The sequence below is a fragment of the Prionailurus viverrinus genome, chromosome D3 (genome assembly GCF_022837055.1).
Source record: "Prionailurus viverrinus isolate Anna chromosome D3, UM_Priviv_1.0, whole genome shotgun sequence".
Lineage (NCBI taxonomy): Eukaryota > Metazoa > Chordata > Mammalia > Carnivora > Felidae > Prionailurus > Prionailurus viverrinus.
The window spans coordinates 87,534,042-87,548,975 of record NC_062572.1 but is presented as its reverse complement, the minus strand read 5'-3'; the positions used below and the strand labels follow the sequence as shown (position 1 = coordinate 87,548,975).

The 14,934-nt window shown below is 37.7% G+C and overlaps 1 protein-coding gene across 1 annotated transcript in view; it reads right to left on the bottom strand.

Annotated features, from left to right (window-relative positions):
• Positions 1-14,934, bottom strand: part of DOK6 (docking protein 6) — a 369,110-nt gene that overhangs the window by 225,940 nt on the left and 128,236 nt on the right. Inside the window, exon 3 of the mRNA XM_047828764.1 lies at positions 2,906-3,020. Within this exon, the coding sequence (XP_047684720.1) occupies positions 2,906-3,020 (115 nt within the window). The remainder of the gene's footprint in view (positions 1-2,905; positions 3,021-14,934) is intronic.

The following is a 14,934-nucleotide window of genomic DNA, read 5'->3' as shown; positions in this document are numbered from 1 at the left end:
ATTCTGACAGGGGCATAGTGACAGCTTATTGTGGTTTTATGGTTTTTGTTTTTTTCTCACTGTAGTTTTAATTTGCATTTCCCTAGTGACTAACTTACTTTATTTTTTTTTTTTTAATTTTTTTTCTCAACGTTTATTCATTTTTGGGACAGAGAGAGACAGAGCATGAACGGGGGAGGGGCAGAGAGAGAGGGAGACACAGAATCGGAAACAGGCTCCAGGCTCTGAGCCGTCAGCCCAGAGCCCGACGCGGGGCTCGAACTCACGGACCGCAAGATCGTGACCTGGCTGAAGTCGGACGCTTAACCGACTGCGCCACCCAGGCGCCCCTAGTGACTAACTTACTCTAAACACTGGATGCATGCATTCACACCTTCACCTGTTCATTTCATATAAATGAGATAGTTCTATGCTGGGTATTTTCTTCTTTTCCCTTTTTTGCTTGCATTTTTCCCCATCTTCCTTTTCCAACCACTTCATTACTATCTCTTCTCACCCCAGGTAACACGTGTTAAAACACACACTATCTCTCTCATTGTTTCTTTTACAAATGCCATTATTCAGTACGCACTTCTCTGATGACATGTTTTGCTTGAGGTACTAAAATTCATACAAGTGTCTTCAAGTTAATTGGCTTACTCAGAATTCTTCCTAGTGATTGCATAATATCTTGTGATGAGGATATACCGCAATTCGTTCAAGTATTTTCTTGATAGCCATTCATTTGTTTCTGATTTTGTTGTAATTACACATAATTTGCTTAAACCTACGACCTCACGTACTGGTGCATATATTCATACAGGATATGTTCCCAAAGAGGCTCACTGAGTCAAGGGTATGCATATTATTTAATAGCAGTTGTTGGTTTTCTCGAAAGAAAAAATTGAGGCAATTCACATTCTCAGTAGCCATCATGAGAATATACTTTTACATGCATTCGCATTAGAAATAAATCTGAGAGCTCCTTTTCATTTTGGCTTCAACCATATTGCTATTTTGATTTTCACATCTGTGACTGCTTTACCGTTGGGCTCTTTTTTTCCCCAAATAATTTTGCCATTTTATCAACAGACATGGACTACTGATCTTAATTAACATTGATCTAAAAAATAAAATCTGCTAGAAAAGATACTCAAATTCCCTGTTTATGTGTTTCAAGCAGTTTCTTTGTTTTCCACTGTCATGTGCCATGAAGTTAAGAAAATTTAAGAAGCTTGTGCCAAAGTTTCTTAAATACTTTCACTACCAGCAAGTGAAAGCCGTCAAGCAGACCGCTCTATCTACATACAAAAAAGTGATTTAAAAAACAAATAATTCAAATAAGTCATAATTTAAACTAGTTGAAAACTCCGTGCTAGGAATCCAAATAAAACCATTCTTTTAGTTTTACACTTGGATCTATCTTCAGCCTCGATGTCTGCAAATTCCTCTCCTGGATATTAAGGCCATTTCGTTCTAACGAGGGACCCTGCATCTGTCAAAACTCTTACATGAGCCATGAAACCACCACTGCCACAAAGAAAATACAAATAAAAATAATCTTAAAAAGCTTCCAGTGTCAGACTTGTGGGTTATGACTCTTGAGTCCGAATTTCAGAAACATAATTCGATATCATTCTTCATTGAAATAACAGACTTCAGCGTTGCCTAAGCATACACACAACATGGCCCAGTATAATTTCAAAAATGTAAAGCAGCACAAACATACAAACAATAGTGAAAATTATCTTTTATCTTTTCTGGAAAACCAATTTTCTGGTTGTTAGTTTCAATAGGAGACAAGAGCTAAGGGCTCAGAGAAAAGTGAACCGGTTAGACAGGAAACATGAAGGCACACGCACTTTTAGATGTGAATAACGGCAAGGTTGGGACAGGTTCCGTTATAAAATGGAATTGATATCACCAGTTACCGGACTTCTATGCGATGCCAAAAGTCAATTTTAAGTGATGAAATGAGTCCAGATGACGGGCGGAGAGAAGGATGGCAAAAGGGATTAAAAGCATCCAAGGAGAGAGAAACACTTTGATAAGTCCCAATTCACTTCAGCAAAACCGAGAGAAGCGTAGGTGAGGAGGTGTGAACCATTTTATTCGGACAAGGCGAATAAAGAATAAGAGAACCTGGTATGAATGACACCTAGAAACTTCGTAACTCCAGAAGCTTTATTTCCTTTTCAAAAAATAGTAAGGCTTCTGCTAAAGACCTATTACTTTAAATTCACGTCTTTTGAACGCTTACTGTCTTTTGCTTCCATCCACTGTAAAAGGAATGCACTCCTCCACTGAGCAAAATCTTTAAAAAGCTGTAATAAGCCAACTAATACGTTACTTAGCACAGGGATTTCAAAATGAAAAATACTGCAAGTTCGAACCATAAACTGCCTTGTGTCTCAATGATGTCAGAGTGCTTTATGAGCTGGGATGCCAAAATTCAATCTGAAATGTATTCCCCTGTAGTATTGAGAAGCCATGAAAGCAACCAATTGCTCAAGTTCTGTTCTGGAATGTCTGGGGACTTCGGCTGTGCTCTGCCACACTTTCGTGGCAGCGCAATTATTTTCCCACTGAGTGCCTACAGCCGCACCCGGCAAGGACCAGAGTACGAGTCACAAGCTTGCCCTGACAACAGCTCCCAGGCACCGTTTACTTAATTCTTCAAGCTCGCATGGAAACCTCCAGAGTCCTCTGACCACCTGGGAGCAAAATCCAGACACAGACAGATGACAAACAAGCACCCAAAACATCTGTAGAAATCAATATGTTGAGCTTCCTCCTAAAGTCTTCTACAGCCCAGTCTTACCACAAAACGCCTTCCTAGTCAGTGGTGTAACTTCATCCATCTGGGCCATTGTCTCGGGCACAGTTCAATTTCCACAAACTGTAGACAGAGGCTGCAATTGCTTACCTGACTCACAGGCAAATGTCTTGGACGTTTCATCATGAAAGATAATTGCTACTGCATGCTTCTTTGTCTCTCGAGGCAGTCTGGTTATATTTTTGATGTTGTGCAGTTCAGTTACCTTGAAAGAAAAATATTTTTCACTTAGTGTATAATGGAGGCTGTATACCAGAGTGCTGAAACAGAATAATCCGTTATTACTCTCTTAAACCAATCTCCACTGAACATTTGTACTCATTTCCAAAGAACTGTAGCCAAAAACAATACAGAATGAAAAAAAAACAAAACAAAAGATGGCTTCTCTTGCGCCCTCAGTTTTGATCTTTGCTGAATTTCATTACTCCATGAAAGCAAGGACTCTGTCTTCTTATGAAAATTGTATCTTCTGCCAACAATAGCTGGCGTGGCATATAGAAGATTCTCAGTAAATTTTTGTTAAACACTGATTGGATTTAATAACTCACCCCTCTCCTAACTCTTGACCATGGTGCAAGTTCCTGGTAAGACCATAGTGACGATGCAAATGGCACCGGTCAACTGGTAGAAAAAGTGGCTTGAAAATTTGAGGTCCTTAAATATAAGCAATGGACTCGCTTCCCTGAAAAATGCACCTGGCGTTCATAACTTCATGTACCCACTGCTACCTCACCACATTCTCTCATTAAGGCCCACCCACGATTCATGCACCCAAGTTAGCAATTCCTTATTCATTTGGCAATTAGTAAACATTAAACACACTTATTTACTCTAGCTCCAAACTTTTTATGGAGCACAAGGTCTCCTGCTACAACCTGTGCACCTTTTATTTTTCTCCACAGTCCACAGAAATGGGAAATGTCTATTCTCCCAATTGCTCTGCAGACACATGGCAATAATACTGTTGTATGAGGTAAATTTTTTAATTTGCTTCTCAGCATGCTGCATGTTGTTACTTCTTCTAACACAAAAGGTCTGACTGGTTTGTTCTCATTTTCACTTAGTTCAAATATTGAAAAATTTCCCTCGAGGTTCCTTATTTGACCCATGTATCGATTAGAAGTGTGTCGTTTAACTCCATACATCTTAGGATTCTCCAGCTATCTTGCCATTATTGATTTTTAGTTTATTGATTGATTGATCGATTTTTTGATTTTTAGTTTAACTCCACTGTGATCTGAAAGCAGATATTGTACAATTTCTATTCTTTTAAATTTGTTCAGGTATGTTTGGTGGCCCTGAATGTGGTGTCCTTTGGTGAATGTCCTGTGAGAGCAGGGAAGAATGTGTTCTGCTGTTTGATGATACTGTCTGTAGATGTCTATTATATCTAGTCGACTGATGGTGCTGCTGAGTTTAACTCTGTCCTTACTGAATTTCTGCCTGCTGGATCTGTCCATTTGTGATGGAGGGATATCGAAGACTCCAACTATGATAGTTGATGCATCTATTTCTCTTTGTAGTTCTATCAACTTTTGCCTCTGTTGTTAGGTGCACCCACATTAAAGATCTTTATGTCTTCTTGTAGGATTGACCAATTTACAATATGTAATGACCTTCTTTATTCCTGATAACTTTCCTTTTGAAGTCTTCTTTGTCTGAAATTAAAAAACTACCTCCCCTTTTCAAATTAATGTTAGCACGGCATATTTTAACGAAACTTTTAATTATATTTTTTACTAATGTTAGCCTGATATATTTTTCTATACTCATTTACTGTTAATCTATGTGTGTCTTTATATTTAAGGTGGGTTCCTTTTTGAAAACATGTTGTTAGATCTTGTTTTTGGATCCACTCTGACAATCTCTGTCTTTTAATTGGTGCATTTAAGGGCGCCTGGGTGGCTCAGTTGGTTGAGCATGTGACTCTTGATTTTGGCTCAGGTCATGATCCCAGGGTCATGGGATCGAGCCCCACATCAGGTTCCATGCTGAGCGTGATGCCTGCTGGAGAGTCTTTCTCTCTCTGCCCCTTTCCCCCTGCTTGCATGTGCTTGCTCTTTTTCAAATAAGTAAGTAAGTAAGTAAGTAAGTAAGTAAATAAGTAAATAAATAAATAAATGAAATAAAATTGGTGCATTTAGACTGTTGATGTTTAAAGTGATCATTGATGTAGTTGTAGCATCTACCATATTTGCTGCTGTTTTCTCTTTGTTGCCCTTGTTCTTTTTTCCTATTTTTGTCTTGTACTCTTTTTCTGCATTTTATTATTTTAATTGTGCATTTTATATGGTTCTATTTTTTCTCCGTTCTTATAATTTTGTCTTCATAGCCAGACATGTGTGTTGGGTAAAAAAAGGTAGGCCGTGGCTGGCCTGGTGGTGAGGTGTGGGGGGGGGGGGGGGGGGGGGCGGGGCAAGCATTCGCTAGTTCTAGGGTAAGGTCTCAGTTGTTGTTTTTTTTTTAAGGTCTCAGTTTTGGACTTAACAGGTGGACTTCACAAGTGGGTCTCAGTCCTTCCCGCCTTAGGTGGGAAGGGATGGCTAGAGTGGACAGGAACTGGGTATTTCCCTGGTCTTTGAGAAGGGTACCAGCTTTGACTTGCTTGATCAATGTTCAGTGCTTGTTTTTTTAATCACACATGCTTTAATCGCAAATGCAGGATGTTGCTGAAAAGATTTAATTCCATCCATGACTCGCAACGCCATCCTAGAAGCACTAACAATCACCAGCTAGTGTCTGAGGTGGAGAAACACGTACAGATATATTTCATGTATTTTTAAATTTTTAGTCCTCCAACTTTGAAGATGCTACCTTTGATGCTCATGAGGACATGATAGCAACAAAATAATTAAAAGCATCAATTCAAGACCAAAAATTGTACCCATGCCATGGAAACTAATGTCTGTGAAATAAAACTGTGAGGAAAGCCTGGTTATTTGTCATGTTCCCTTCTAAAACCTATAGTGACCTAGACTCAGCCTCATAAAATAACAAACCCATTTCTCAGGGTTGCTGGGTAGGCTGTCCAGAGAAGCCTTTTTATTCTCTGTCCCAATGATTTTACAGTTCTGTCACACTGCTGAAAAGTTCATTTTAAGGCATCTTTTTTAGATGTTTGTTTTTCTATTTGTAATTATCTCATTAACATTAACATGCAAAATTGGGGCACCTGGGTGGCTCAGTCAGTTAAGCGTCTGACTTCGGCTCAGGTCATGATCTCACAGTCTGTGAGTTCGAGCCCCACGTCGGGCTCTGTGCTGGGAGCCTGGAGCCTGCTTCGGATTCTGTGTCTCCCTCTCTCCTTGCCCCTTCCCCACTCATGCTCTGTTTCTGTCTCTTTCTCTCAAAAAAATAAATAAACATTGAGAAAATAAAAAAAAGTTAACATGCAAAATTAAAATCGGTAAAATAAGTGATTTTAAGCAAAATAACTGAAAAAAGATTTGCTTCATATACATGCACATACACAAAAATACATATACTATGTATGTTTTTGTATATCTACTTATATATCTATGTATCTGAAAATACTCATTTCCTCTTCCAAGAAAGAGAAATTAGACACCAATATCTCACAGTTTCAGAGGATCAATACCTTGGGGAGAAGAGTAAAAATGCTTTTATTAGAACAATGACTCACATATTATATTTAAAGTACCTTAAAGCATATTCTCAAATAAAGTTAAATTCTTGAATTTTTAAATGACTTGTTAAGTGACTCAAATAATATTTAACTTGATTTTTATCCTAACTTAGCAAATTGAAGTTATGTTTGAAAAAGATTATTTTCAAGTGCTATTAATTTTAAGTAAACAAAGGATCTTACCCAAATTAAGTAGAATCTAAAAGCAATGAAGATTATGTGTTGTCCAAGAATTCATGCAATTTCTGACAGGTGAACTTAAAAGTTATACGCTGCTATGTAAGCTACATCATGTGTAATATCTAGTTGTACAAAACAGTATCATACAAGCATTTACTATTCTGCTCAAGGGTCATCCCCAAATATTTTACTTACAAACATAAAAGAATATTAGAACAGACATCCTGAGTTCCATCTTTTTTGTCCTCTCATAGCAAAAATCAACAAAACAAATTAATGGATAGCTTAGCAAAATGCAGCCAGCACTGGGGATTCTCCAACTTCTGTGCCTTAGGCAATCTGACAGATGATGTAGTGTGAACACTGTGTTTGCTCTTCTGTAAAATTTACGTTTAGAAATTTAGAAACGTAGACAACATCCTTAAGCAGACATTGCTACAGTGGTTTCCAGAATAGTGCAAGGCTCTTGGTTGCTGACCAAGAGTGTGATGCCATGCACTTCAGCATGTGCTCTAAGACATTAAAGACAGGCCAGGAGAGCAAAATATTCATGAAGGGGATAAAATTCTGCTTCTCAGGTTGTCTTGGTTAGGAAATGCAAATATTATACTAAATTATAAAATGTTATAAAATCGTACCAGAAGGCTTTCTAAGAAGTTGGCATATCTCCAGAACTGTTCCTTTAAAACTTTTTTTAAAAATGTTTGTTTATTCTTGAGAGAGAGAGACAGAGAGACAGAGCACGAGCAGGGGAGGGGCAGAGAGAAAGAGACACAGAATCCAGAGTAGGCTCCAAGCTCTGAGCTGCCAGCACAGAGCCCAATGGGGGGCTTGAACTCATGAACTTTGAGATCATGACCTGAGCCAAAGTCAGACGATTAACCAGCTGAGCCACCCAGGCACCCCCAGAACTGTTCCTTTTTAATAAAAATACATCTTTTTTTTTTCAACGTTTATTTATTTTTGGGACAGAGAGAGACAGAGCATGAATGGGGGAGGGGCAGAGAGAGAGGGAGACACAGAATCAGAAACAGGCTCCAGGCTCTGAGCCATCAGCCCAGCGCCTGACGCGGGGCTCGAACTCCCGGACCGCGAGATCGTGACCTGGCTGAAGTCGGACGCTTAACCGACTGCGCCACCCAGGCGCCCCTTAATACATCTTAAAAAATATTTTTGAATCATAACAATTCAGGTCAAGATCTAATATATCTGCATCCCCTATCTTTACATCTCCCTCTTGGTACTGTATGGATTTACCATTCAGTGGGAACTTGGTATTTTCTGAGATAAGAACTACTTTTAAAATAATATTTTTTAATTTTTAAAAATAAAAATGTTTTTATTAGTCTAAAACCTGTCAATGTGACATAAAAATAAGCAACACATTAAAATTGTGAAATTCTAGAGTATTTCAATAATATACATCAATAAATTATTGCATCATTTAACAATATATATTTGTAAATACTGCTTATTCACATGGCTATAGAAGTACAAAATATAATTAAAGTTTAATAAAAGAGTTAATTACTTCAAATAAATATGAAATTAGCAGAATTTAACGGAAGGAAAGTTACTTCAAAAGGATTCAGGCAGTTCAGGTCTAAGTCCATAAATGACATGGTCAACAATTTAAAGGTGTTATTAAGTGATACAATTAAAACCCAAATACAAACATACATAAGTGGTGACTTTGCTTATCAGAGCTATTTCATCTTCATGTCAAGGAGTAATCCCTAAGGAATTCACAGTGATTGAGTCAGAAGGTTCAAAGATGAAACACATAACTTTTTTCTGTAGGAAAAAATTACTTTTAATTTTCTGTAGAAAAAAATTACACTTAATTTCTGTAGGAAAAAATTTATATTTTGAGTTGATTTTTGTGTATGGTGTAGAAAAGAATTCAATTTCATTCCTCTGCATGTGGATATCCAGTTTTCCTAGCATTTATTAAAGACACTGTCCTTTCCCCCTTGTGTGTTCTTGGCATTCTTCTCGAAACATAGTTGACCAGGTACCCATTATTATATACATATATATATACACACACATATGTGTGAGTATATGTATTTCTGGGCTCTCTCTGTTCTGTTCTATTGGTCTATGTGTCTGCTTCTATGCCATTACCACACTGTTGTAATTACTAAGCTTTTAATTACCATATTTTCTAATATAATTGGAAATAAATAAATACAATGTCTAAAGTTTTGTTCCTTCTCAAGACCGCTTTGGCTATTCAGGGTTTTTGTGGTTCCATATAAATTTTAGAATTTTTTTTTTCTGTTTCTGTGAAGAATGTCTTTGAAATTTTGATAGGGATTGTATTGAATCCATGTATCACTATGGATAGTATGGGCATTTTAACAATATGAATTCTTCCAACCCACGAACACAGGATATTTCCATTTGTGTCTTTTCAATTTCTTTTGTCAATGTTTTATACCTTTTAGCAACAGATCTTTCACCTATTCAGTTAAACTTATTCCCAAGTGTTTTATTCTTTTCGATGGTACTTTAAATGGGATTGTTTTCTTGATTTCCTTCCTGGAGAGATCACTGTTGCTATAAAGAAATGCAACTGATTTTTTTATGTAGATTTTGTACTCTGCAACTTAATTCATTAGTTCTTTTTTTTTTTTAATTTTTTAACGTTTATTTATTTTTGAGAGAGACAAGGGTGCCAGCAGGGGAGGGGCAGAGAGAGAGGGAGACACAGAATACAAAGCAGGCTCCAGTCTCTGAGCTGTCAGCACAGAGCCTGACGCGGGGCTCGAACTTATACACTGTAATATCATGACCTGAGCAGAAGTCAGACGCTTAACCAACTGAGCCACCCAGGCACCCCAATTCATTTATTAGCTCTAAGAGGGTTTTACTTTTTTTAAGAAAAGAGTCTTTATGATTTTATACATATAAGATCATGTCATCTGCAAACAGAAATAATTTCACTCCTTTCTTTCTGATTTTGATGCTTTTTATTTCGTTTCTTGCCTAATTGCTCATTCTAGTACTTAATAGTATGTTGAATAGAAGTGGGCATCCCAACCTTGTACTGGATCTTAGAGTAAAAGCTTTCAGTTTCCCCCCACTGATTATGATGTTAGCTGTGAGCTTTTCATAGACATCTTTATTTTGTTAAAGAAATTTCCTTCTCTACATATTTAATTGAGAGGTTTTTTAAATCGTGATTGGACGTTACACTTTGTCAAATGTTTTTTCTGCATCTATTGAGATGATTATGTTTTTGATCTTTCACTCTGTTAATGTGAGGTATCACACTGCTTGATTTGCATATATTAAACCAAATTTGTATCTTAGGGATAAATCCCACTAGGACATAGTGTGTAGTCTTTTTGATGTGTTGTTGAATTTGGTTTGCTAGTATTTTATTGAGGAGTTTTACATCTATGTTCATCAGCCTGTATCTTCCTTCCTTGTGATGTCTTTGTCTGGCTTTGGTATCATGGTGATGTTGGACTTATAAAGTGAGTTTGAAAGTATTATTTTTAATTCTGTTTATTTGTTAATTTGAGTATAGTTGACACACAACGTTACACTAGTTTCAGGTATTCAACATGGTGATTCAACAACTTTATACACTATGCTGTGCTCACTAGAAGTAGAACTACCATTTGTGAGCATACAATGCTATTACAATACGATGGCTTCTGTTCCCTACACCGTACCTTTATTCCTGTGAATGGGCATTCATTCCAAGCAGGAAGTCTGTATCTCCCACTCCCCTTCACCCATTTTTCCCATCTTCACACTCATCTCCCCTCTGGCAACCATCAATTTGTTCTCTGTATTAATATGTCTGATTCGACTTTTTGTTTGATTGTTTATTCATTTGTTTTATTTTTTAGATTCCACATGTAAATGAAATCATTATGGTCCTCACAAAAAAAGCTTCTGCACACCAAAGGAAACAATCAACAAAATGAAAAGGCAATCTACAGATTGAGAGAAAATATTTGCAAACCATGTATCATGCAAATTACCATAAGAGATTATTATCCAAAATGTACAAGGGACTCATGTAACTCAATAGCAAAACAACCCCCCAAACAATCTAATTAAAACATGTGTAAAGGATCAAGGTGAAAGAAACATACATAATGAGATTACTCTGAATTTTAAAGTATCTTTTATAGGTTTGCTGTCATGACAATTGAGATTAGATACCTGCCTATATTTAAGTGCTCAATTTCTTTCTATAAACCTAACTACATTTTGAAAAGTGAAAAAAGTTAACATTTAGACTTTTAAAAAGTAGACCAAAATGAATTAGAACATAAATTGCACTCTCCTTTTTTATTAATTTACTAATACTTCTTTTAATCCTGGTATTTTACTAATTTCCTATGGTTGTTTTAATTAAGTCATAGATGTTATTTTTGAGAATAAAATGGTACATTTTAGGAACTGGTTTAATAAAATGTCACTTTATTAAAATAGAGAATATTGATCTTTCTAGTAAGAAAAGAAGATGACGATTTTACTATTTTTAAAAAATTATTACAATTAATAAATCTCAATCTTTCCATGCTTAAATCCTCAGCTTTCATAATAAGAATTTAAATACTGGTGTCACCCTATACATTGTACGCTCCAATACCTGGGTGACAATATTTGCATAGGAATTTTACAATGGTGTCTTTCTAGTAAAATTTACATCAATTTTCCAGTAGCTATTTTCTTTGTATTTGTCTCTTGTCACTGAAAAACATGAATGCATAACACTAAAAAAATCAATGTAATTCATTTTCTAAGCTCTTCATGTCTCTGTGCTCTGATATTATGTGCTGTGATAGAGTCCTCCAATGTTTAATATTTGACCACCCCAGCATGTATATAATCAGTAATTAAAAGCTTAGTTTATGTCTTTGAAACATTTAAGGTCTCTCAAATATTAAACCACCTTATGAAATGCATCATTTAGAAAAGAGTGCTTATAGATAAAATTATACGAGAACTGGAATTTTCTATAATAGTCACGACTGGCTGTGTACACAGCATCTGATTCCAGCTCCTTCATTCTTACCAGAACCTAATTTTGTTCAGCTAGCTACCCCTGCATTCTACAGCTCAAGTGCCCTGGTGGGAGTCTCTCACCTCAAGTATCATGGTGGAACTTGCTCTTCTTGGGCTGATGGTCTATTTGCTCATGATCGGTTTAGGAAAGAGGCTATAACCTAAGTATGAGAAATAAGATGTGAACAAAAGTTTTCTGGTTGCTTCAGATTAATGTTTTCTGATACGGAGATAGCCTTGGGCTAAAATCATCCCTCTTCCCCAATGGATGCTGTCTGGATGTCATCATTCAGAAATGCTGCAGCTATCATTCTACTAGGTTAAAGATGAAGGCAATCCTAAGGCGGCAGAGCAGTGATGGGGGCAGAACAGATCCTTAATTTTCATTCTTGAACACAGGTTACTGAATCAACTAACCTTGAAGCCAGTTCCTTTTTCTGGCTCTTCTCGATATGCTCATATGCGATAATGCTCTTCTGTAAGTTGTTTGATTTGAATTTTCTGTTACTTGCAGCCAAAAACATTCTAACTAATAAAGCAGACCTACTCCTGAGCTTCCTTCATTGAACAATGGGAAATGGCCACCCCTGTCTGGTTGGCCATCACACAGTTAGTCAAAGTGATGACCAGAATCAGGGCCATGCCTCCTGTTTCTCAAAGTAGTGTGCTCTTTTCATCAATTCATGCAATAGCTATTGCTTTGAGCATCATGCCATTTATTAATGGCAAATAATTGTTAATCAAGAAGTTATTGCAAGAAGGTGAAGTCAATGACAAAAAAAGACTCAAATTGTAAGGATGACAAAAGGAATAACAGGAAAACTCATTACTTTATTACCCTTAAAGTATTTTGAGGTAGTCTATTATAAAGTGTAGAGATAATCTATTTTTAGGTCTAAGAAATGCAGAAAATCAATCCATAAGAAAATATGTACTAAAGCAGGAAAACTATGTACTTCTTTCTGTCCTCCCTTTCTCCTCCCTGCCCTCTTCCTCTCCCCCCGCCCCCAACTTCCTCCCCTTTCAACCTCTCCTCTCTCTCCCCAGGATAAATTTAGCATGTCTCATAATATGTATCACCGACTCCAAGGAACAAAAAGGCATGAAACAGCCCAGTCAGCTAGAATACCATTCTTATTGTGAGAACTGACGTTTTACAACACAGACATAACAGCAACTATACAGATCCTGTAACTTCTCTTAGCAGATGTACAAAATGAAATCTTCATTATTGCATCGGGTTGAACAGTGGCCCCTAAAAGGTATTTCCAAGTCCTAAGCCCTAGATCCTTTGAATGATCCTTGTTCGTTTCCGGAAAGAGCTCTTTGCAGAAGTAATTGAATTAGAGATTTTGGAGGAGATCATCTTGGATTCGGTGTGGGCCCTAAATCCAATGAAGTGTTCTTACACGAGAAGAGCGGAGGGGGCTTGGAAGCAAGGGCAAAGTGGCGACAGCCATGGGAAGGTGACTGATGTGACGCTGCCACAGGCAAAGAACACCTGGAGCCACCAGAGGCTGGAGAAGGCAAGCGAAGCCGCCCCCAGAGGTTTTGTTAGAGCGCAGCCTTACTGACACCTTGCTATCTGACTTCTAGCAGCCAGGACCATGAGACGATAAATTTCTGTGACTTTCACTACCAAGTTTGTGGCAGTTTGGTAGACCAGCCCTAGGAAATGAATACAACTGCACACAATTATTTGATGATAGCTACCCCTGTTTGTTATAAAGTGAGTAGTCTTAAAGATAAAAATGACTCAAAAAAAATCACAAAACATTTTGTATATACTCCAATTTCTCTAATAAGAAAATAGTTTATGTTTTTTCACATTTTTATTTATTTAGAGAGACAGAGTGGGGGAGGAACAGACAGAGAGGGAGAGAGAGAATCCTAACATGGGGCTCGATCTTGCAAACCATGAGATCATGACCTGAGCCAAAGTCGAGTTGGACGCTTCACAGACTGAGCCTGATAGTTTCTTAAAAAGCAAGGATACTAGGTCAAGATCTCACAGTTCATGGGTTCGGGCCCTGTGTGAGGCTCAGTGCTGACAGCTCAGAGCCTGGAGCCTGCTTCCAATTCTGTGTCTCCCTCTCTCTCTGCTCTTCCCCCACTGGTGCTCTGTCGAAAATAAATAAATGTTTAAAAAAATTTACAAAGCAAGGATAACTCTGCTTATCACGACCCGTCTAAAAGCATTAAATATGTGTTTTTTTTCTTTTTTTTATCGGTGCTTAATCAAATGATCATGCAGCTCCATGACGTGGCTCCCCCAGAGGTCAAGCAGATGGGAGGCGGAGGACATTCACACAAGTGCTCTTTGCCACTGAGGTCTGCCAGTGTCGGGGTCCTGGGGCAAATGCAGTGATACGGTAATAAAACATGAAAAACCATTATTTTCTAGAAAAATCATTTATTGATTTCTGAGGGGGGACCACCACTGAGGCTGACCTGATACGGAGCTGGTGAGATCCTCAACTTTCAGGTTGTTATTCCCTTTAAACTAGGGTATCAGTGAGTAGGCGTGGAGAAAATCATGCCAAAAGAGACAACTGAAAGGTCCAGATGAAAAGTTCTGACAGCTCCAGAGATTTTTGGCTTCTTCTGTGCTTGATTATAGTCTCTATGTAGCCAATAATAACTTAACTTCACTGGTTTGAACACATTATCAGGGAACAGAAAAGCATCACCATAGGGAGCCTACCATCAGCCTGAAAAATCAGTACAAATAGCATTGAAAAGACTGTTGGTGGGACTCGCTCTCTTCCTTATAGCAGAGTTAGGAGGAATCTCCTATCTGACCTTTTCAAACAAATCAAACATCTCTTTGCAGAAACTTCCTCTGTGGTCTCTAATCATAGATTTGTCAGTAATTGTCACAAAGATCTGAAAATTCACTAATATCTGAGCAAGAGGTTATATGAATTGTGCATTTTGGAACTCTGCTCTTGTTGGTGTTTTTTGGAACCAAAACATAGGAAAAGGTACCTGTTGATCAAAGAAGTTCAATGTTAGCTGTGTACATCTGACAGCTAGGAAGAGCTACCACGAATTGACCAAGACTGCGGACCTTCCGTTACGCAGCAGCAGATGGAAAGTAGTACATTACGGAGGTCCAGCACTGGTGGCATGAAAAACAACTGACAACAGCCCTGGAGGCCCTTGCTGTAAAAAAGCTGTTGCAGCTGTTCAAAGACACAAAGCCGTGTTTATGCACAAAATCTGCAGGGGCACGTCAGTCACCCTTTACAAGCGTCAC